General features: G+C 44.0%; 1 protein-coding gene across 2 annotated transcripts in view; it reads right to left on the bottom strand.

Moving 5' to 3' along the window:
- Positions 1 to 23,361, bottom strand: part of MAPKAP1 (MAPK associated protein 1) — a 105,588-nt gene that overhangs the window by 2,651 nt on the left and 79,576 nt on the right. For both annotated transcript variants that reach the window (XM_080561409.1, XM_080561410.1), the window contains 3 exons: positions 17,588 to 17,728; positions 12,433 to 12,570; positions 979 to 1,076 (listed from right to left, as the gene is read on the bottom strand). In XM_080561409.1, the coding sequence (XP_080417535.1) occupies positions 979 to 1,076; positions 12,433 to 12,570; positions 17,588 to 17,728 (377 nt within the window). The remainder of the gene's footprint in view (positions 1 to 978; positions 1,077 to 12,432; positions 12,571 to 17,587; positions 17,729 to 23,361) is intronic.

Here is a 23,361-nt window from a genome sequence, read left to right as displayed (position 1 = left end):
CTGTTCAATAATACTTCTCTCTTGAATGTTCATGCTATTTATAGCAAAACTTTTTTAGACTTCTTATATGAACAGTCTCAGATCTGTCAAGTGTTCTGAAGACTGCAACAGTTTATTTAGGGTTAAGTACGAACAAAAGAATTTGGCCTAACAATCCACGAAGTAGTAAAAGCAAATGAACATTCACCCGTGTTATTAATAAAAAATATTTTGCCATATGTCAGTTATTTAGCAGTCCTCCGAACTTCACACAGAAGATAAAAGCAAACATAACGGACATATTGCAAAAATTACTATTTGAAAAATTTTGAATTGCTAAAATATCCTAGATTGCAGAAAATTAAATTTAATCTTCCAATAGCGTTACGAAAAATTGCTTCAGAAAGTAAATCAGTATGTCTCTGCAAGAGAAAAGCAAACAACTGTGATAAAGGGTCGGGGCGGGAGGAATAACCCGTCTGCCTTGTACAGAGTGCCATCCTGGCAGAACTCCTGCCCTCTGCTTGAGCCGGTGCTGACGCCACAAACCCCACATCGGCCGGCGGCCCTGAGGATTACTCCAGCGCACCGCTCCGCGGGAGCCCCCCGACCGCTGAGCGGCACCGGCACTGGCTGCCGAGACCCAGCGCCGGCCCTCGGGGGGCCCGGCAGGGTGGCCCACAGACCCGGACACGTGTCTGAAGGTGCAGAGTACCCAGACACAATGGAATTTGGTAGCTTCCGATAAACGTGGCCAAAGATTGGCATCTCTTAACTGAAACTGAGCCCGAGAGGCAGCCCCGTACACAAAACAGGCAGTCTCTTGCACAGCCGCCTGAAAAGCCAGTAACACTGGGCATGCCCCGGTAAGTGAGACGCACCTTAGTGCTCCTCAGGCACTGCGCCACCCGTGTACTTCTAGAACCTCCTGAATACTTTCATGTCTGACAAGTGGTAAAACACTCAGAATTTTGGGTCACGTTAAAATTTAATACTCACCTTCAGTACAATTTCATTGACAGTAGCAGCATCTGATTCAAAGTAAAGGTGTTTGTAGTCATGATTGCTTAGATATGTAAGTTTAAATATTGCATGACCTGCAAAGATAAGGAAAAAATGTTCAGAATATTCCTCTAAAGTTTCCGCAGAGCTTGTGTGCCTGACAGAAGAAAAACACAGATGGTGATCTTAGCATACCATCAGCACAACAGAAGGAAGTAATGAAACGCTGACAGGCTTCTCATGTCATTTCAATTTAAGGCAAGTGGTGGCTTACAGGAGCAGCTGAACTCTATTCAATAAAGTTCATTTTCCCATCACATCCCCACTGCAGGAAATGCAAAAATCTATCAAATGGCTGGTTAGCTCCCATTCAGCCCAAGACCATATTTCAGTTAAACTACCACATTAGAACTACTTTATGTAACTATTCACTGTATAATCATCAAATGTAGAAGATAAGTGTTATATTTAAAATAAAAGGTCAATTAACCCCAGAATTATCACTCTAAAATCCTCTCCCCAAAACAACACCCAAACCTACTCAAGTCGCTTAAGGCAAAGGAAAAATGTCACTGTAAAATACAAAAAGGATGCAGCGACGATACTACAAAACTAAGCATCTCTCCTGCTACAAGCAGAACACTCAAAATTAAAGTAGAACCGTAATTTTTATCTGTGTAGCGCTTTGCTGGCAGGCTTCACTGCTCAGTCCCAAATGGAGGTTTTAAGTGATTAAATGGACTCGATCTGATGACAGCCAGGCCAGCCTCCGTGGCTGCCTTTGGAGAATGGCATGGAAACTGGTGACCTTTACCGGCACTGCAGGCAGGACAGGAGGCACGGCGTTAGCATAAAGCTCTGTATGCAAAACATGTAGGAAGGCAAAATATCCTTCACTTGTTCAGACGTTCATGGCTTCAAAAATTAAAATTAAGCATATTCTATACATTATACTTTTCCATCAGTTTTCACATAATTTATTCAGTTCAAAGGTCAGAGTCAGTAATCCATAAAATAGCAGCCACATTACTGTAAATTCACATCTTTCGTGAAGGAAAGCTAATTTGAAATCTTATTTACATTATCTAATTCTCCAGATTTCCAAAAAATGACTGATATATGCCCCAGACCTGTGGCCAGAAAATTTGAGACGTGCGTATTTTATCGTGGCATGTTAATTAAACACCATTATGATGCACTAATCTGGAATATAAATTCTATATTGAAAAATTGGCTAATAATAATAGCAAAAAAAAACCCCTTTAAATCACTTGACAAATGATGCCTCGGTGGTACTAACAATGCGGGGATTCCTGGCTGCAAGCTAATCGGTATGGTAATGCATTCACGCCCGACTCCTGCCTGGGACGGAATTCAGCATCTTTACGGTTCTGAGAGGCTGCTCCTGGAGACACGACACAGCGCTGCACGCCGCCGGCACGCCGCCACAGCCTCCCCCGGACGTCCTAGCATTACGCACAGTCCCAGAAAGTGCCAAAAAATAAAATAAAAGTCACACAAGACGCGGTCTGGAGGGTTCCAGCGGAGGTGTTTTGCGTTGGGTTTTGGAAGCTCCCTTGGCGGTTCCTGGCCGTGTGAAGGAGGAGCCCTCCCCCCGCTCGTTCCCCGCCCCCCGCCGGCAGCAGGCGCTGCTGGCCCCGCCCGGCCCGGCCCGGCCGCTGCGGAGGCCTCGGGGCGGCGCTGCCGGCGGGGGGCGGGGGGCACCGGGAGCTGAGCCCCGCTGCCTGCCGGACGGGGGCTGCGGTCCCCACGGCGCTCCCCCGGCCGGCCGCCCCCCGCCTGCTGCCGGCCCTGCCATCTGCCTCGCAAGGGGAGGCAGGCTCGCCCCCCGCTGCGGCAGGACAGGGGTTTTACCAGCCCACAGGGGTTTCCCAACACGGATGACACCGCCGGGCGGCCTGTTGGCGCCGCCTGCACCCCAGCGCGCCCCCAGTGCAGGAAAAGCTGCCTTTCCCCGAGGGCCCACCCAGCGCACGGGCTGTGCCGGGGGCCGTGCTCGCCAGCCCCAGACCAGGCGCCCCGCCGGGAGCCCCTCTGGGAGCCCCCTCGGCCCACCGCCCAGCGAAGCCAGGGGCACACCGCCGCGCAGCCGGTCCTTCGCCAGGACGGGGGGCCCGGGCTGGGTTTGCAGTCCCGCTCCCGTTCTGGTAGAGACACGACCTGCACCAGAGGCGGAAAGGATAAAGAGCCAGCGTGCTGACCGTCTGCTGCTCGGCCGTGCATCACCAAGGGGAGGTGGGGCAGAGAGCCACGGAACGAAAGATTAACACAAAAATTAAGCGAGACCACAGCTTTCGTCATGCCTGGAAGAAACCCTCCCCAGTATCCCCATCTTCCCGTTACACCAGTGGTCTGCTCCTCCTTTCTGGCAAAAGTATTTATACAGCCGACAGAAGCGGAACACAGAACTTTGAGGACTTATTTTAAGATTGTAAAGAGTCGGCTGTTTTGACGACAATTAGAGCAACAGATGCCAACAACAACTCCGCCGCACCCTGCAGCAGGAGGCAGAGCTCGCCCTGCTCCCAGTGCCTCTGGGGACACAGCGCAGAGGCCCCAGCGCTGTGCTCGTGGCAGCCAGCACCCCGCGGCCCCCGGCACGCGGCAGGGCCCATCCCCGGCACACCCGAGGCCGGTGTCCCTGCCCGCAACCCATCCACGGCAAAAGCTGCTCTGGTCCCTGCCTCTCGGGCAGGTGCTGGCCGAGACACGGAGCTGCCCGGCCGTGGCACGGGGCGGCAGCGCTGCCTCTGCCCCCACGCAGGGACCGACGCGCGGCGCCCGCCCCGCTGTGCACAGCCCGCGGCACAGCCCGCGGAACGCGTCGCACACCCTGCCAGGTGATTTAGTGGAAAGAAGCTAAAAAGACTTTTCTTTAGAAAGCCCCATTACAGTATTATGTTTATGTGCTCCCATGTCCACATTATACTATTTACAGCATGAAATATTAGTTCATTGATATCATAACTGGCACTTTGCTCTGCTACTGTTCTAGCCAGATGGAATTTATGAATTGTGAGATTGATTTCCATTTCCAAGAGCGCTTAAATATGTGATGTACCACTTTCCAATAGAACACCACCCTTGACACTTCAGAGATCAATATGAACTTCAATGGTTTTATGTTTCCATATAAGAATATCTGGCAACAAACAGCAGCAGCTCAAGTGGCTTCTGCCATACTTGATGGTAGAATTAAAACAAACGCAGATGTTGTACGAACAACTTCACCGCAGTGCCTGCTGCACGAACAATGTGTCCTTTAGTCCGTGTTTGAAACACAAGTGTTCAGCTGCAGCAGCTGTCACTGCCCTGCCCCGGGACAAAGGCACGTGTGTATGTAGACAGGTACAGTCACCTACCGACGAGGTGGCAGCGGCTGATGGCAAGAGGGAACTGAACGGGGGAATTTTAGTATTTTGTAATCGATTTTACTGGCTAGACAACAGAAAATACATGTTATTTTCAAACAAATTTATCTGATAAGTGAAATTACAGAAACTCATCTGTTATCAGACGCTCTTGCCATGTGTACAGAATGAGCTCAACAGATCTCTGCAGGCAACTCTGCTACGCCAGGGGAGTCACCCGGTTCGGCCCTGGTGCCCGGACAGACCGGGTGCATCCGAGATGCTGAGGGTGGCGTCCCTGCGTCACCTGCAGGAACATCTGCTTGGCCCCTCGCCCCGCACGCTGCAGCCAAGACGTGCAGGCTCCCCCAGCCCTGCCGCACCGCGCCTGCTCGTGCCACTGCCCCACGCCAGCACTGCTCCTGCCATGCCTTGTGGTGCTGATGTCCCTCTGACAGCAGGGGAACGGCGTCCGACCGCTGGTGCCCTTTGAACGTATTTTGACAAATCTTTCCTAACCTTTGAATGCTAACAGGTTCCCAGGCGGTTACACCTGGAGAAACGCATGCAAGAGACTCAGATAGAAAGAGAAAATGCTGATTTACTGAAAAGGAGGAGAGCTCACTGTCAGCACGATGTCTTAAATTTAATTGCTTGGCATATCTCCTAATTTTAAATATTACTGTACTGACAAAAAAGTGAAGGAAGGGGCTAGTTACGGTATAAACAGTAATCCTTCCAAACCCAGAAGCACAGCCACATGCAGATCTACTGGTTGTGGCTGGAAACCTATCTTTCTCACAGTGTTTGGTGAAACAGTGCTTGTGCAAATAGCAGCCTCCCTACTGCATGTCAGCCCCCAACACACACACGATTCCATTGGTTTTGTGTTTACATGAGGCAGACGAGAAATATTGCTGGAAAACAGTTTCCAGAATTACTGACTAAAATATACGTACATGCTCATTGGTAAATCTGCAAATTTCTATCTCAGAAAATACACAAAAACTTTGTGCTCCACTGTGCTTTAATTTATACAGGTGAAAACAAATTTTCACTTTTAAACTGAAGTAATGCACTTTCTTTATCAGCATCTAAAAACCACACTTTTTGCCTGGAAAACATTGAAAGCATGTGGAATTGCACAGGAAAAGACAACTTCTTTACTGAACTTGCCAAGACTAGGAGTAGTTTGTCTTCTTCCTTTCCCATCTCCGCCAAAATCAGACTGTATCAAAAGCCTCTGTTCATGCCAATCTTTAAAACAGCATGTACTGAATTAAATCACTAATTAGACGAAGGATGAAAAGAATATTCATGATTCAAACAAAATAGAAAACAAACACAGGGAAATGCAAATTTATGATAAATTTTCAATACACCTTGATGATTGCTTTGTCATTACAGGGCCATAGAGTCTAAGCCAACAATTAAGATATATATATAATATAATATATAATAAAGAGCTAGAGAAAGACCTCTCTGAAGGAAAGAACTACTTACGGGCATCATTTCACATTATCACCATTTTCACCACCTTGGAAATTGTGACCACAGTATCAAACCTCGAAATCTCTTCTCACAGACTCAGAAGGGATTACAAAGACTTAAAAATATACTAGTAAACAGGCAAGGAACCATGAAAATAAAACACATGGCAAGCAATGTTTCTGTACAAAGACAAGTTTAGTTAAATGTGGTATGAAATGGGGGCATGTCTGCTCATCAGCCCCTGAGGTTTTTATTCTAAAGCTTTGGGGAGGGACTCTGTTGTTTTAAATCCGTATGTGCTACATCAAAAAATGATGCCGTGACCCTGGGACAGGGCCCGAAGGTCCTACAAAAATGCAAGTGTTGCACTGTCATCAAAACACCAACCCTGACAACCTCTAAGGAACAAGAAAACTTAAGATGTTTTCTTGCAGGGGGATGTCGCAAGCTGCAGCACAGCTGTGGCTGGATTGCCAGGGACACAGCACCGGCCCTCCCAGCGACGGAGACAGAAGAGGAACCCGAGCAGGAAGGCGGGTTAGGCCTACTTCACGCCAGCCATACTCATCCAAGAGGTGCATTGTTTAGAGGCGACTTCTCCTCCACAGGTAGCAAACGCAGTCGAAGTTATGGATGAAATCCTGACCCCACCAACATCAGTGGAAAAAATGTGGAGTTCAGACCAGGCGTTACTGAAGTGGGAACAAATGTTAGGAAAAGAAAGCTGCAGTCCGGCTGGCCTGCTCCATTCTCAGGGAGCAGCGTATTTCAAGAACACTTTTCCCACAACTCAGGTCTTTATATTCTGCTGTAAGCTTATTATGAAACATTGCTATTAGTGGATGTCTTGTTTCTAGATGTCCTGAAAAAGACCACTTTTATGTCAAATTATGGTAACTATTCGCACATTTGGATTTTTTTTTTTCTGAAGCCTTTTGTTTCTTCATTGAATTATTACCAAAGGCAGACTACTAATAAAGATTTTTGCAAGAATGGTGAAAATCGAGGTGGAACTCAGGCTTGCACTAAACCTTTTCACCAGCAACCTTGTTTTGGAAAAAAGATGATAAATAAATCAAAATGCACTAAGCAGTGTTTCCACATGGCAATCGCCTCCTTCATTGCGTCTGCACCTCATCAATCACGCTATTGTCTGCTTGAAAGGCGAGCCTTGTAAATGTCATATCCACTCAAGCCCAAGGAGAAGCGAATCAAAATGCAGCAAGGAGTTTTAATTGGATAGTGTAATTAAACTAAAAAACCCCAGCAGAATAGCTTTGACAGGATAGATGAAGACCCCTTTTAATAGGGCTACAAAACATATTTGTTAAAAGGATGAGGCAATGCACGCTCCTGATAGTGCTCCAGAGTACTTTTATGAGGAGGCTACTCACTAGTGGATGTTTTTAATAAGTTGCCTTGCGTACGGTACCCAGGCAGGAGCAGCCCTTGCCTCCAAGCCACTAGCAGTGGACACTGAAGCGGTCACCAAGCCGAAGCTGTTCCTTCGGCTGAGCTTCCCTTGCTGCCAGCTGCTTCTCTGGGGGTGTAAATTGTACGAACCGATGCCAACCACACGGCTGAGTGGCCAGCTCCAGCGCTAGAGGAAAGGCAGAGCAGCTCCCGGCACGGCACAGCGTGCAGACCACGGACGGCTGCTCGCAAGTCCCCAACAACTCCGACCTTTTGCCAGGGCTCAAGCTGGCCGCCAACAACCTGGGCACAGTCCTGAGCCTGCCACAGAAAATGGAAAATACGACGAAACCAAGCACCATCTGCGACTTTGCTCCCTTCCCTTTGAGGCATTTAGCCGCCCTGCAAACAACACGTCTACACACATTTGGACTCGTTTCTTTCTGTTGCATACTTTGAGATTTCTTTCACTCCACGCCTGAGTCTTGGTAACATTTTCTCTGCTGAATCTATTTTTTATCCTTTGACCAGAATCTGTGATTAGGCTTCTATCAAGTATGATTTTTCTTCTACTATTTCACAGACTGTGTTATTCACAGCAGGAGCATTAATATTAGGAACTACCGCACAATATTTTGTGCACCATTTGCACAGTGCCTGGATAATTGCTGGCTCTTTGCTCTGGCTCCACTGCAGGGCTATGAACAAACATGCAACATCTTTATTTAAGCTCCCTGAGCAGCAGGAATCCATGCCTTCCCAACACATTCTGTATGTTTTTAGTCCTTTCACAATCCAATAATGAATTCATTAAATTAGTATTACCCAATGTGCATAATCTGGAGGAACTTGATACTGAATTAAAACATCACATACCTTCAGCTTTAAATGAAAACTACATAAAAGCATTTCAGCCATCACTTTGGCTATCACTTACAGCCAGTATGAATACTGCTAGAAAAGCTATTTTCGTGCAGATGTGGAATTCAATGGGAAAGACTGACTCGTGTTGCAACATCAATCAAAACGTCGGCTCTGCTGGCAGCTCTCGACAGTAAGGCAGGTTCAAAGGTCACAGGATAAAGAAAAAGCCAAGCTCTGGTTCAGCTCTAATATCTCCTCGCTAGAAGTCTTGCAAAGGTACCTACCCCCTTCTGTACTAGGCGGCTTTCATTAATCTTCTTGCCATCTTTTTTAACTAGTCATGCAGAACCGCTCGATAGCAAGACATATAATGGGGAGGCCCTGTGCCTATTACCAGGTTAACACTCTGTTAAGCCCCAGTGCAACAATGGAATAAGAATTTAAAGGAAATCTTAAGCTGCAGGGTGCAAAGCAGGCAATTAAATTACAAACTGAAGTTACCAATGTACTCCATGACCTACAGAACACCTTTGTTTAGACTCCCTTAATATTAAGGATATTTTGACCAAGCAATTGAGACGTATATGCTTTACTAAAAAAAACAAAACCAAAACCAAACCAAACAAAAATCCACAAAAACAAACAAACAGAAAAACGATTGCAGAGAACATTTCTTCAATGTTTCAAGTAAATTATCAAATAAATCTGATTTCTGCAGCCGTCATAAAGTGCGCTTAATGGAAAAAAAACTGCATGTGTTTTGAAAACTGTAAGTCTGCCCACCCAATTAGTCTCAGTGCCACTGAAAGACCTCCCCTGAGCTCTGCTAAACCCCGTGAGCACCAGTGCCAGGTGCCAAGGCAAGCTGGTAACCCCAGCCCTCAGAAGGACAGCGACACCGCGGCGGTCACGGCCGCGCTTTGTCCACAGTGCACTTTGTAGGAGAGGCAGTGGTTAGTGACACTGAAGTTTCTCCCTTGTCCAAATAATGTAAGAGACATTAACAGAATCAGATTTCCTTTAAATTACACTATTGCAAAGGGATATAATTGTATTAAACATATTATGTTGCTTCCTTAAGACTTTATATTATGTACACTTAATTGAGATACAAAGCTCTTTTCGGCTATAAAAATGACAACTACTTTATTAAGGTTTAAATCTTATTTCTCAATGATAGGATGCTTCCTTTCGAGATTCAAAACATTCAGAATCTCTCGTGATAATCAGACTGAACCTGATTTAAACAAGCATTTTATACACAGTGTTTCCAGGTTCTAATGGCATTTGATCGAGCCAGCAGGGCCATTACCTCTTCCCTCTGTCTAAATTCAGGGAGTCTGATTTAATTTACAAATAAAAATTCAAATTCTAACCTGGGCCTACTACAAGGGCAAACAAAAATCATCAGCCATTCCTGCCCATGATACCCCCACTAATGACAAATTAGATGCCAAAGCTTTCTCTTTCCATTCTCCATTTCCACTAAGTGCAGCTCCAATTCCTGCTAACTTACAGTAAAGGAAAGCTTCGGCTTCAAGTCTTCCTGTAGGTATTCACAACATGCGATCTATGAAGTTGTCAAGTTCTTTAACACACAAGTGTCACTGAAGCTTCACTGCACAAACCTGTCTTTGCAGATAAAACTTTAATTGAAAGTAAGCATGAGCACCCCCACTACATTTATATACAATTTCTATTTTTATGTTTCTGTAGACAAGTACCAGTAAAAACCTCTGAAATCTCGTTAGTCTACAGAAAGTCAGACCTAACTGAATATTAAACTGTGTTAATTACCACGTGCAGGAAAACAAATTTTCCATAAAGCTTCAGCTGTACTGAGCTGTACTGTGACCAGCCTCCCTTCACAAGGACCCTTGCCCAGCCTCTACAAAGCATGGCCGGCCACAACTGGAGGCTCCAGAAACCCCTTCCTTGCTCCTCAGAAATACAACATGTCAGCTCAGCAAAGCAGCACCCAACTTTACTATAACCCCAGTCGCTAAGGTCTGGGGAATGCAGTCAGTTTAATATACCCTGTTTTCCCCCAGTGTAACTGTACAAGCCCTGTTACATGTGCAGAACACTTCTGAAAGATGAAATGGAGCATGTTTGTGTTACAAGAGATAAAAACATGGAAACAAAATATATTGCAGAACTCAAACACCTTATCTTCACTCAGCCTCTCTTTCTTTGCAATAATTCATTCAAGAAAGATCCAGGAATAATTTTTGATGTAAACTCTGCTACAAACATATATCACTATGCTGATAAAAATCACAGACAAAACTTGTGAAATACAGTGAGTTTCATTCCTTTATGCTACTAAAATAACTTTTTTCCATTTAAAATTCAAGAGATACCGATCTGCTGCTAAGAGTTCCCCAAAATGCATCATTCTGAGATGTCACACTAAGAGTCTCTCCTACTGACCCAAAATAATGACTTTTGGAACATCTTTGGTGAATCTGGAAGAGGTCAGTGGATTTCAGGGGGAATTATTTTCTCCTTTTGAAACTATGCTGAACGCTTACTTAACGTGAAAACTTTAAGAATGGCCACATGAAAATGAGTAAATAAAATCCCAGTATCATAAAGATTGCTTTTGTCATAACCTGTCAGAATCCTCTCAAAAGTGACCACAATTCTTCACGTAATGGTTGCCCTTCTGGCACCAGACTTCACTTGGGGGCTGAAATTTTGCCCCTTATTTCTCCCTGTGGTGGCAGTTGCTGCATTTGGATACAAGTGTTGTTTCCCAGAAGAGCGGGGGCTGCCTCTGGGGCTGCCAAGCCCCCATCCCCTCCAGAACACAGCACCGGAGACGTTCAAGGACAGCCTGAAGGTCTCACGTGAGTGTGTTAGCAGGAGTGTGAGCTGGAAACCTTGACCTTCGAGGCTGGATTTTCAAATACAGCCCCATTTTGTTGGCATGATTTTACCACAAGTATTTGCATTTGAAATGAAAGGTGGCTACAAAACCAGAGGTGTTGATGTATTTACAAGTGCAAAACTACACCTTTAATAAGAAAAATTGGTCTGAGGTGCAACTGGAAATCAAGCACTTAGGCATTTAAAAGTACTGCAGATTCTGCCGTGGCCTTTGCTGACTGCCAATTATCTGTTACAGAGTTGTGCTAGATCACTTCCCTTGGAGCTCTGTAAAGACAACTGTTACACATTTGGACTGCCTGGTCACTAGCGATGTCCTTCCCCAGGACCATGCCTTCCCAAGGACCATAAAGACTTGCTGGAGAGACAGAAAAGGAAGGCAGTGACTGGACTAAAAGCATGGAAATAGGAAGGGGTAATGAAGGGGAGAAGGATATAGTTCAATAATTGCTGATAAAATCTGTGGCAGCCATAAATTTACTCTTCCAAAAGAATCCAACAGATCATTACCTCTGTAAATATGTATCACATAATTCTCCCTCTCCGTCACCTTGCAGATAAGTACTTAATATTTAGCATCTCTACCCTGGACAAGTGCAAGTGTAATAAAATGCATCTGAGCTTTAGAACTGCAGTTACTTTTTGACAGGAGATAGTTACATTTTGACACCACAGGGGGACTTTGCCCAATTCCCCTCAGGCCTGTCTTGTGCTTTTTTAAAACAAATTTTACAAATTTAGACTCTCATTACTCCACTGATACAATAAGCAAAAGCACCAGCTTTTTAGCTGTACTCTGAAGGCAGCAATCTTTACCCCCCCTTTTTTGGAGACTGGTTGAACTGGGATGTCCATCGCATCCTCCAGCTGGTTTAGCTATCACTGCTGCCCGGGCATGGGCAATGTTCTCCTGACACAAAACTCCCAGTGTGACATGTCATAATTCTGCTGATCCTGCAGCCACGAGTGAAGCAAATGTAGACTGTGCTAATATTTACTGTATGTCTCAGATCCTCATGTGTGTCTAAGAAATTGTTTAAAACCTTTCCAGATATTAAGAAATTAAAAAAAAAAAAAAAGCCATTATGTGGAAACCTACATTTGATGACCGAGCTATGGGGCCAGACACCAGCTAGGCAAAACCAGTTTCCTTGGTAGGACAATATTAGCAGCTACTGATAGTGGGCAAGAAACACTCTTAATGATGCCATTAGCTGCAAGCGGCATTTAAAGGACACTCATAAAATGTGTATCTGTTTACGTTATGTTCTCTACAACAGAATCAAGTCAGATTAAAAACATCCTATAATGAATAAAATACACCTATAAAAGGAAAGGACATGGTAGCAATAATTCTTTGGGCATCTAGCACATACAGAGAGGGAGAGAAGAGAGAACATAAATAAAAAGGACTACTCACTTGGGCTTTTTTCTTCCGCAAGGTCACAGGCACAGAGGAGTTCAGAATCGATTGAAATGGGTTTCTGCTTAATCCAAAACTTAGTGCTGGCCTTCTGATTAGTAACAGGGTCTATCTCTACCTTGTCTCCAGAAATACCTGAGATGAGAAAGAATAGAGAGCCACAATAGTGATCTGTTTAAGTGATTTCATATCAGTCATTTGACACACTTTATAAATCTTAAATGGGATGAAAGTATATTGCCCATTTGGGCTTTTTGAAAGCACGGGAGCTTTTGAAACCGAAAGCAAATGATTATCAAAATGCATTGATAATCTGCATTTTATTCTCCTGCCTTGCTTGGAAATAAGCATACCAATGAGGAAAAAAAACATCCCAGAAAAAATTCTTCTCAACACGTACAGAGCTCCTCCGGAAACAGCAGCTACACAAACTGCAAGATTTATACAAAGATACTGCTTCTTTTTCCGTCATCGCTATTATATGTAGGAGACACTATCACACAACGTCACTATTCTATCTCCTATACTATAAAATCTATACGAGAGGACAACACACATCTGTGCTATTACAGGAACGGTCTTTGTGTTAACCAGATACTCATAAACAAAGGCGCCCAGTCCCAGAGATCCTGTGCATTTTTACACTGCTGGCATTCTAAAGCCAGCTCTAATTAGGCTGCTTTGAAAGCAAGCTGAGGATCTGAGTAGCTCCTGGCACGGGCACCGGGCCCTGTCTCTGAACACGGGCTTCCCCAGATGGCTCCGGCTTCGCTCCTGCTGTGCGTAGGCTGACCTGGATACACGGCGTGCTTCCACGCGCAGAATCATACAGCAGACCTTTTGTGAGGGAGTGTAGAAAATTCCTTCCCTATTATCCCTCCGCATGTCTCTCTCGAGCTCATGAAAGGAGTGTTTTTCCAGTGGGATGCTGCACGAGCAGGCTGAAAGCTACCCGTGTGCTGGAACCTGCCCCGGGATGCTCACTGCAATTTACAGCAGTTTTCATCCCGGTAGTACAAAGCAAACGTCCTGCTATGCCGCACTGGCGAACAGAAGCTCATTGTGTAGTGTCTGTTGACATGGCTGAACAAACTTCTCAGTCTGCTTTTTACACCAGGATGTATGGAACCTTAAAAATAATTACATTTTTCAAGTCATGACTTACTGGTGGAGCTCATGATACAGAGGCAAAAAGGAAGTAGCAGAGGAAAAAAAGTATTTAAATTTCACTTCTGCACCTCTGGAAAAATGGCAGAGAGAACCTTTCCCTCCTGAGGCTTTTGGCTATGGTGCTTTTCAATACCTCATACTTGGCTTGTCTGAAGCACAAAAAAACTTAAAAGGAGCCGATGATTTAACTTTTAAGAGATGCGACAAAATAAACATTAGATGCCACACTCAGAACAACTCTCTCAAGCCCTCCAAAATTAAGTGAATGTTTCTTAAAGTCTGGTCACTGCTGCAGAATCTGCAAACCACGTTTGTATTTTATGTAAGTAAAATCGAAGCATACAGACAGCAAGCACCACCTGCTTACAGCAGCCGTCTTGCTGCAGTCCGTTCCACGACACACAAGGTAACCTTCGTTTTAACCCTGGCTGCTAAGACAGGTGATAATAATGCCACCAACTCCCTCCCTGTTCTATTAATCCAAGAATGCACTCTGTCATTAAACATACGTCACATCAAAGCTATCACATTTCAATTAAGCATTGTATCAAGAGTCCAGTTAATACAAGGGCTGTTAGAACTAGGTAACGTGAGCTGGCTGATGTTGTAACCAGAGCTCATTTCGGTTTGCAATTTTATTTTGGACAGATTATTTAAAATCAGCTTTATTTTTTCACTGTAGTAGCTAATTATTCAAAATGGCATTTTCTGTAGTTTAAGGAAAATATGTGATGATGATATAAGTTCTTATTTCCTCAATGAAGTCAAAGCAAGTTCTAAAAATAAATGTGCAAATTCTTTGTGTGCGAGGTTTGTTCCCTACACCTTTCTTTAAAAAAAAAAAAACAACCCACGAAGTCACCCCAGAAAATATCCTTTAAAAATTTTCACAGTATGGTCCCGAAACTTCAGAATTCACAGTCAGTCAATATTGTTAATGTACCTTGTTAATTTGATAGGATTTGTCAGGTAACTCCACTGGAAAATTATATAAAACTGTTCCAGATGAACAGATGATAGTGACATGAATTAAAGTGATAGAACAATAGTGGAATATAAACCAGAAATGACACCCAAAGTGGCTGTTGATTTATTGCCATCCTGAGTTTGGTTCTGGGCTTCCATGTATATTAGTGCTACAAATCTGGGTCCATTTAGCAGAGAGATGCTCATACATACATCACCAGCTCCTGCTCCAAGCCAAGGTCACTCCCCATTGCATCAATCTTTTCTGCAGAGGCTACTTCACCAAGCATGGATTTTGTACCCATCTCAGATGTAACAGACTTCCTCCTCTTTCATCTTTTTTTTATCATGTAAAATACACTTTAACTTCTATTATTTTTATCTGCAAATTGTTGCTGTATACTTCATCCATTATTTCTGTATCTCGACATCACTGGCTTAAGCTCACACACATCCAAAGAGCACATTGACAAAGAATGTTGTCTTTTTTTGTGTTATTGTTTTCACAATCTGTAAGTATTGAAACCTAAAATCAAAACACTATTATATATGTGGCTTCTACAGTCTCGGTATCACAGCACAAATTAGTCATACTCAGAAAACAAGTAAAAATGCTTCCTCTACTATTTTTTTATTCGTTCATTTTAGCAAAAGAAATGTCATCGCTGTAGTAGTCCAGTAACACTGCTCTGTTCTTGCTTCCCTTGTTGGGGTCTGCAACTGTCCCCCGCCCCTTCTGAAATGCTTTCTGGCAGCAGTTTTCCAAGACAATATGCTGCTTTTAGTTCTGCTAATGCAGTACACAAGCAAATATGTCTTGTGCCTTCACAACACAACTGAGCCTCTGTAAAAGATGTTGGGAACACTACTGTATGTGTATTACACCGTAACATTAGCTAAAACATAAAAACCCAGACCTTAAACTGCCATGGCTAAAGCTTTCAGCTGTAATAAAAACGTCAGTCAAAAGGGCCATTCCTCCCCTTGTCATTTACGTATCTCTGTGTTCTACCAAGAGCTACGCACAATGTACAGACAACTGAGCTTATTCTGATATTTTCAGGGAATCTTGCCTCAAATTCAACAAACAGTACTCAAACAGCTAAAAACGTTTCAGAAAGTACCACTATGCAAACACCAATTCACAAACATAGCTCCCATTACTGCTACTTGTTCGATGCAAGTAAATTAAAATACAGTACAGAACCTATTCAAATAAAATAAATACTTGCATGCACTTAAACATTCTTCTGTGTTCAGCCTATGAAACTGGGGCTCTTTTCCCAAAACCACATGGGTATTTTCAGTGCAACCATCAAACGGCCAGCCAGACAGCCAATACATTCCTGCGCTGCTACCAGACCATCCGTGCTGTCAGTAAGGGGGCAAGGCGACGATTTCAAATTCTCTAGGAAAAATGTCGCTTTGCCATGGCTGCTACACAGAACTGATGACACACAAAACTGCTCAGAGAAAAGTCTCTGTAACTGACCATCACTAAAACAACACAGAATATCTCCAAAACCATAGTTACTGATGAGAAATTAAAATTATTTTTTTTTTTACATTTCAGATTGCATGGAGCAGTCTGTCACTTGCACAAGATTAACACGTTGACTCTCTGCAGCACTACTGCAAATAGCACCTCAGTGTTTATTTTATCTGCATTGCTCCTTTAATATCTTAAAAACATTCGGGAGAAAAAACAACAACATACAATTATTTCAACTTTATTTAGAGGCTTTGATGCTGCCCATTTGCCCAAACTTTGAATACCTCACTGGGATTTCTTTGATTTTTAAACAATAATTAGAACAGAAAAATGCCATTGTCAGTGTACTGTCATCAAAAAAAACATGTTTGCAGGATTTTATAAAAAGGGAATTTTTATGGTCCTTACACTACTGGACAGGGTCAGCTCCTTCACTACCAAACAAGTTAAGCCATTTGTTTCATTTAACAGCTATTCTCCCTTAACCATTTATCTTTAGTGATCTGTCATGACCTTTTCAGGCTCTCATTTCTGACAGATTCCAGATACAGTGAGTCAAACTTCACTGCAAGCAAACTATCACACCCGGATAGTTTACTCAAAAGCAGAAAACATGCCCAGTGCTGTCCTGCTTCAACACCAGCATATAAATCCTTCCTTAACAAGACAGTTCAAAATAAAACTAGAAAGCCTCTCACGTACAAATTTTAGAGACATATACTTTTATATCTGCTTAAGAACGGAAGAATGAAGAGGTTGTAAAGACAACAATACAGATAATGCTATAGCTTAAATTTAGCAATTCTACTGAATTATCAAGAATAAACGTATTTTGTAAACATTACAGCACTTAATATCTTACTGTCGAATCATTTCTTTATGGAAGGTATTTGCAGGAATGTCACAGGTCACCTACCAATGCATCATTAATCAAATTTTCACAATTTAAACACAAAGATAAAAAGCCATTCAATCATTTTAAAACAGTAATGGGGCTTTTATAATTCAAGATTCTGTCATCCCTTGGCCTTCAGGTTTTCAAAAGCATTCAGAAAGCTAATAAGAACAGTATAAAACCTTTAGAGAATGCTCCTTGTACTTTGTTTCACCTCAAATTTCTACTTGGTCGTTAAAATTTTTAAGTCTCAGAAAAGAAAAAACATCATAATTCCTAATTTTGCATAGCCTTATTTAAAAATAACAAAACAGTTGGCAAGAAGCTTTCTATTAGGAATCCTAGTTTAAAAAAAAAGAGATGGGGTCATTAAGTAATGGCCTTCTTTCAGAAGAAACATGTGCTAGCTGATGGCGGATAATAAAAATACAGAAGTGTTTTCAACTAAAAGCAATTTTTTTAACTGCTGAAATGCTAGCAACATATTCAAGTGATGTGCTCCATGATAAAATAGACCAACATAATAATGACTGCTTTAAAAACGTCTGAGATGGACAGTTAGCTATTAGAGATGGCCAAAGGTTTGAACCACTCCATTTTCCTAAGCGCTTTAGTACGGATTGATTTACCTAACTGAACATCAGTGGTGAATCGAAGCCTATGGATCATGCTGACTTTGAAGGACTTGTAATGGTGGCTACTGAGCATATCCTGAACTGTAGCTATATCGATCTGAGGGTCCTCCTCCGAGATCTCTTCTCCTCTTGAACCTGCAAAATACACCAACAATAATGAACAAGAGGTTTTAAATACGGCATACGATGCAGCTAGCGTACGGCTGTATGTGCGCACCTGCAGTAAGATTTGCACTGTGAGGACTTGCTGATTTGTTTAGGAAAGAAGAAAATGCTCAGGGCCCGTGTCTGTGGGAGGAGGAAGCTCTCACCCTCCATCCAAAGATAAAATCACTAATTTATTACAGACAATGCAGCACAAAATCATGTCCCATGTGAAAAGCAATGCAACACCCTGATGCCCAGTTCTCATGGGGCACGAGACTCCCGCGGCACCGGCCCTGCCGTCCGGCACACTCGCTGTCCCCGGCCACAGCAGGATTTTCAGGCATGTTCAACACACACACTTTTACAATTTCCCTGTACTTCAGCACATCCCCTGATGGGGGTATAACACGGGCATCCCACCGCAGTGGCACTGCCCCTGCAACTTGTCTCAGGCCCGTGGTACAGACGCTGCGCTTTATTTACAGATTAGTATTCTCATTACTACTGCAGGTACCGGCTTTATAAAAGGTAACATCTCATTAAGCCCAAATACCAATTACTGAAAAAATATAACACACTTTAAAGATTTTTTGCGTTTTATGATGTTGGATTAACACCAATTTAAACATTACTATAATGTGATATATAATTTTGCACAAAGTAATTTCTATGCCAGCTGCTAATAAAGCATCTCAGCTCTAAATGATCATTCCGATGCTGTTAGATAAAGTGGTATAAATATGTTTGAAAACTGATTTAGCTTCTTAGAGAAGATACTGAAGAATGACACGTTTTGTTTAATATCCCAGCTAATGTAGTCCTAAAAGCTGAATCAACTGCCAGTTCGGAGTACTAAATTTGCTGCAGGAGATTAATGAAAACTTTATATTTTGCTGAAATTTTAATAATGGGAAGATGAGATGATGGAATTTTAGTACAGGTCTTAAAGCTGCAGCACAGCAGGCTAAGAACTTGTTGAAGACAAGCAACCGGAGCAGCCTCAGCACCAATGCTTCCCGCGCCGACCTTGCACTCTGGCGATGCACACTCCTGCCCCGCTGGGGGATCCCAGCTCACAGCCGAGCTATGGCGAGTTTCTGTATTTGGGCCCTGACAACAAGGGGACTGCTTGCTGGGAAAAGCAACAGCTCCCAGGGGAGGAAAACCCTGGCACTTGGCTCAAATCCCCGCTGTTGATTCAGAAGCAGGCTCCCTTTTAACAGGGCAATTTAGAGTTTCAGAACTACAAGCCATTTGCTTCAGCGAGGGAAGCTGTCAAGGTAGTGGCCATAAGCAGGACAAACGTAGGAGAGAGAAGAAAAAAACCCACCCAAGCAGCGAGCATTTTCCCAGCTTGCCGAGAGTGCTCCCTTTTCTATTTGCTAATTCAGTAACAAATGTCACTGCTTATGATAAATATCATTCACGTCTGCATTAAAGTAAGGTTAGCATTTGCTGCTAAATGAGTCAAAATACATGTTGAAAGCACACAGCAGAAGATTCACATTTCATAGACATTAGTCACATAAGCTTTCCATCCTGCCCACAGGAGAGCGGGTGAGATTGATGCATGCTCCTTACCGCCCGTAGCACAGCTCCTGAAACACGGATGGGAAGGCATCTTAGGGGAAGGGGGGACACAGAAGGGTTAAGCGACAAATTGGGCTGGGCCATTCAACTTGAAAAAATTCCAAAAATCAAATGAAACAGTCTACATGTGAATTTATGCAGAGCCATCTTAACATTGCAACCACTCTATGCTCCGGAATGACAAGATAAATTGTAATGGCTCCTTCAGAGACATTACAATGTATTTTGTCAAAGACCCCTGTGTTAATGTCTCTATACTATGGATTATCATAATGTATCATGTCAAACTCTCATGCTGCAGTACTTCAAAGATACACTGAGATATGTCAAACTTTTTGGTGCACTTAAGAGCAGCTTGAAACACAGTGGCATGGCAGTGCCTGACAGCGCGGCAGGAGGATAGCACCCGCACAGGCTGCCTGCAGCTGAAGGCGAACCAGCCCCCGATGGGTGGGAGTGGAGGGGGGTCCCCGACGGGCCGAGGCGAGCGAGGTGCCAGCTCGGAGGAGGCAGCCTGCCCCGCCGCGGCACCACGCCAGCCGCAGAGCAGCGGGACCAGGCTGTTACACCGCACAGCTCGTGGCCGCCCTGCCTGGGCACCCCCGCACCCCCGGGGGATTACGAAGCGGGGACCTGGGGACAAGGTGGCAGGGGACACCCAGAAGCTGCAACGAACCCAAATAGCGCAGCAGGGTCACAGCCCGCAGGGCTGTACGGGAGGAACCCTGGAGAGCCCCCTCACTCTGCTTCGCTCCCAGCCGAGCGCAGGCAGGTAATTAATGCTCCCCCTAACGAAACGCTGCGCGAGGAAAAGGAGAGGCCTCCTCTCCCGAGACATTTCCAACACGGCGGTGCACTGTGCACTACCTGCCGTCATCTCCCAAAGCAAGCCCGTGTTTTAATGGGGGATATGGAGACTCACCTCTCCCTCAATGGACAGGACCTTATACTGCTGTTTTTCAAGTACAGCGCTATTACCAGAAGCTTTAGCACCAACAGATGCACTGAACTGGCAGCAACCAGAAATTCAGAAACAACAGAAAGAACATATTAACCTCATCCCTGCGTCTCCTGTGAAATGTTCTTAAAACACTTGATGAAGATGAAGACACACAAGAAACCTCTGCCAGGTACCACTGCCTTTGCGTTCCCAGCTCCCTGCCTGCCTCAAACTGTCCCCAACCTCGCTGCCTGCATTTAGTCACTGCTGAAATGGTAGGCTAAATGTCTACCTTACACGGCTTTTCTGAGGCTGAGTCTTCTCAGATTGCGTACACCCAAATTAAAAGTATTAGAAAGAAAATTAGCAGCCTGCCAGATCACATCCCAGGGAAAAAAATGTGACTGCAACTGAAAATGTGAACACCTTGGCAGTGTGTAAAATTGTAGGAGTATGAACTGCTGCAGCTGAAGCAAGCTGAACAGTGGCCTTTTGCACTGGAAGCATTTCAGATCCTCTGCGTATCACATAACCTCTGCTGATTTTGTTTTATGAAGCTTTGTGAATGGATTCAGGTTTACAGAATTTCTACAGTTGCTGCTCTTGGGAGAGCAGCCAGGAACTCCACCATCAAAACAGATCATCTGTCTAAAGATGGCAAGACACTCAGACCCCTGAGGGTGCACTGGATAATAGCAGTAATATCAGTAACAACAGAGAGAAATGCCCTGCAGGGAAAAACCTGACTGCAGAGCTTGGCATATTGCTCTCACCCCGCAGCTCTGCGAGGATGTCTGCGAGACTGCCGGAATTCAGCAAGGAGAAAAGAGCCATCTCCACCAGCTGATTGGAGGAAAAATCGTAAAAATATTTTCCACATGCAAGCAGCTGTGAATAAACCTGTCAAATATTTACAGGCCTGTCAGGGTATTTGTAATGGAGATCACACTGTGGCTTTTGAATGTAAAAGCTTCTGCTTGGGAAGACAATCAAGTAAAGTGGATGCTCCAGGACTATTATTTAGCCCAAGAGCCAATCCAGCAATTTGGCTCTGAGGGCAGAGACCACTCTGTCCTGGGTGGAGCAGATTCCTATGCCAGACACAAACTCCTTCACATAAGGGCTTGCAGAGGACACGGAGATTCACTTTGCAATGACCTCTGCATTTTTGCTAATAGTCTACCTAATCAAAGAAGATTTACTTCGCGAAAAAAAAAAAGCAAAAAAAGCTGAAGTTGTGCATGGGATAGACAAGGCTTGAGATAAGAACCTGCCTGAACTGCAAAGCCCAGCTGAGAGGCAGGCAGTCCCCTAAGCCCATCACAGGGGTTTAATTACTGGGGAAGCAGGGTAGCAACTCCATGAACAGAGAGCAGGGAAAGAGCAGCCTAGAGGAAGTGTGTGGTTCTGGCCCTGGTCCCCAAGCCAGGGACAGAGCAACACATGACAGCTAAACAAGAACTGTCACGATTTTTTTCCAGCATCCTGACAGATCCACCCTGCCTGCAGAGCATGTGCCTGGAGCCAGAAGGGGGCTGAAGCTCTGGTGGGCACGGGAGCTGCCTGCAGGTCAGCGCAGCCGGTGCCTGCTGCCAGCCCGCCCTGCACAGCCACCAAGGGTTCAGCACTACAATGGGCACTACCAGGACACCTTCCGAGACCAGCCTCCCACCGCCTTTAACCATGAAGAGCTGTATTCATACCGTTATTTGTACTCAGCGGCACCTGCCAGCCCCCTGGCGTGCTTGGGGCTGTACCTGCACGGTGCAGGTTGACCCACGGTGCTGAACTCTAAGTGCAATGTAGGTAACACTACGTTAGGCCTGCTTCAGCTGAGCCTGTACTTTCACTCAGTCTCCTGGAGAGAACTGCAGACGCTGCGTGGTTGATGTTATTCTCACAGGAACTGTTTTGAAATCCCTAAAAATGAAGTTACACTGTGAGGACTTGTGATGCTGGACAGAGGAACATCCTATACAAGCGTAAGCATTCCGTGCAGCTGCGTGTCGGTTTTGTTTATCCATATCAGCTCTCTCATCTCCATCCAGAGGAGGAAGGGGACTTCCCAGCCAGGGCTGGACTGTTCTCATCTCCGCTCAGTCTGCCTGTGTAGCACAGTCAAACAAAACGTCAAACCACAGACTTTAAGAAAGGATGAGTGGTGCTTTCTGCCTGCAGAAATTGAATAAAAAGCAAAAATGGTATCAAGCACTACATAATCCTACACTTTAAGATGGCCACTGTGGTGCTTTGGAAGTCACAGTCATGGAACTGATTTTGCAGTCTCCATTTGACTGTCATTCAGAAAATTCACATATTTTCCAGTCTGGAAACAGCAGACCTGTGTTTTTTTTTAAACCATGCTGAGTGTAGAGGTTGTATTTTTGTTCATATACTTGAATTACTGTGAAATACTGAGCTACATCTGTAACTTGGTCAGCTCTCCTAACAGAAACTCCTCATTTTCAAATGTTGGAAGAGATGAGCAGTAACAAAACAGCACGGACCAGAAGCATGAGCCTGGACATAAAAAGTTAGAAAGCTGGAACAATGAGTCCTATCCAAAAGGGACACTTGTAAGCAGTAGGGGATATATAAAAATGACTTATTAGTAATATCACAATATAGAAATGCTGCATGGAGTATAGTTTCTTAAAATATTTCAGATCATATTCGAGAGCAAAAGAATTTTCTGTATTTTCTGTATTTTCTTGATAAAAAAAACAAAATATAAAGTTAACTGCATTGCAGAAATGTCCCCTTATTACTTTCTGTACTATATATTGCTTAATGAAAGTTCTTAATTGTTATACAATTAATTACATACACAGAGGCCCCAATTACATTTTCCAATAAGACATTGGCTTTGGTACAGGTCTAAAGGCACTAAACCAATTTTAATATATTAAGACCAATTTCCCTTGAATACTAATTACTATCTAATGATAAAATGAGAAAGAGGAACTTTCCAGAAGTAAGATGGCAAGTACAAAACTAAATTAGCCATGAATACTTTGTTACTACGCATAAAAGCATTTCACATTACAAAGTGCAAGCTTTTAGTTTAAAGATAAATCTTAGTGCAAGTTAA

This window comes from Anser brachyrhynchus (genome assembly GCF_964034855.1).
Source record: "Anser brachyrhynchus genome assembly, chromosome: 19".
In the NCBI taxonomy this organism is placed as follows: Eukaryota; Metazoa; Chordata; class Aves; order Anseriformes; family Anatidae; genus Anser; species Anser brachyrhynchus.
Note: the sequence above shows the minus strand (reverse complement) of the source record. Positions and strands in the feature narration are given on the sequence as shown.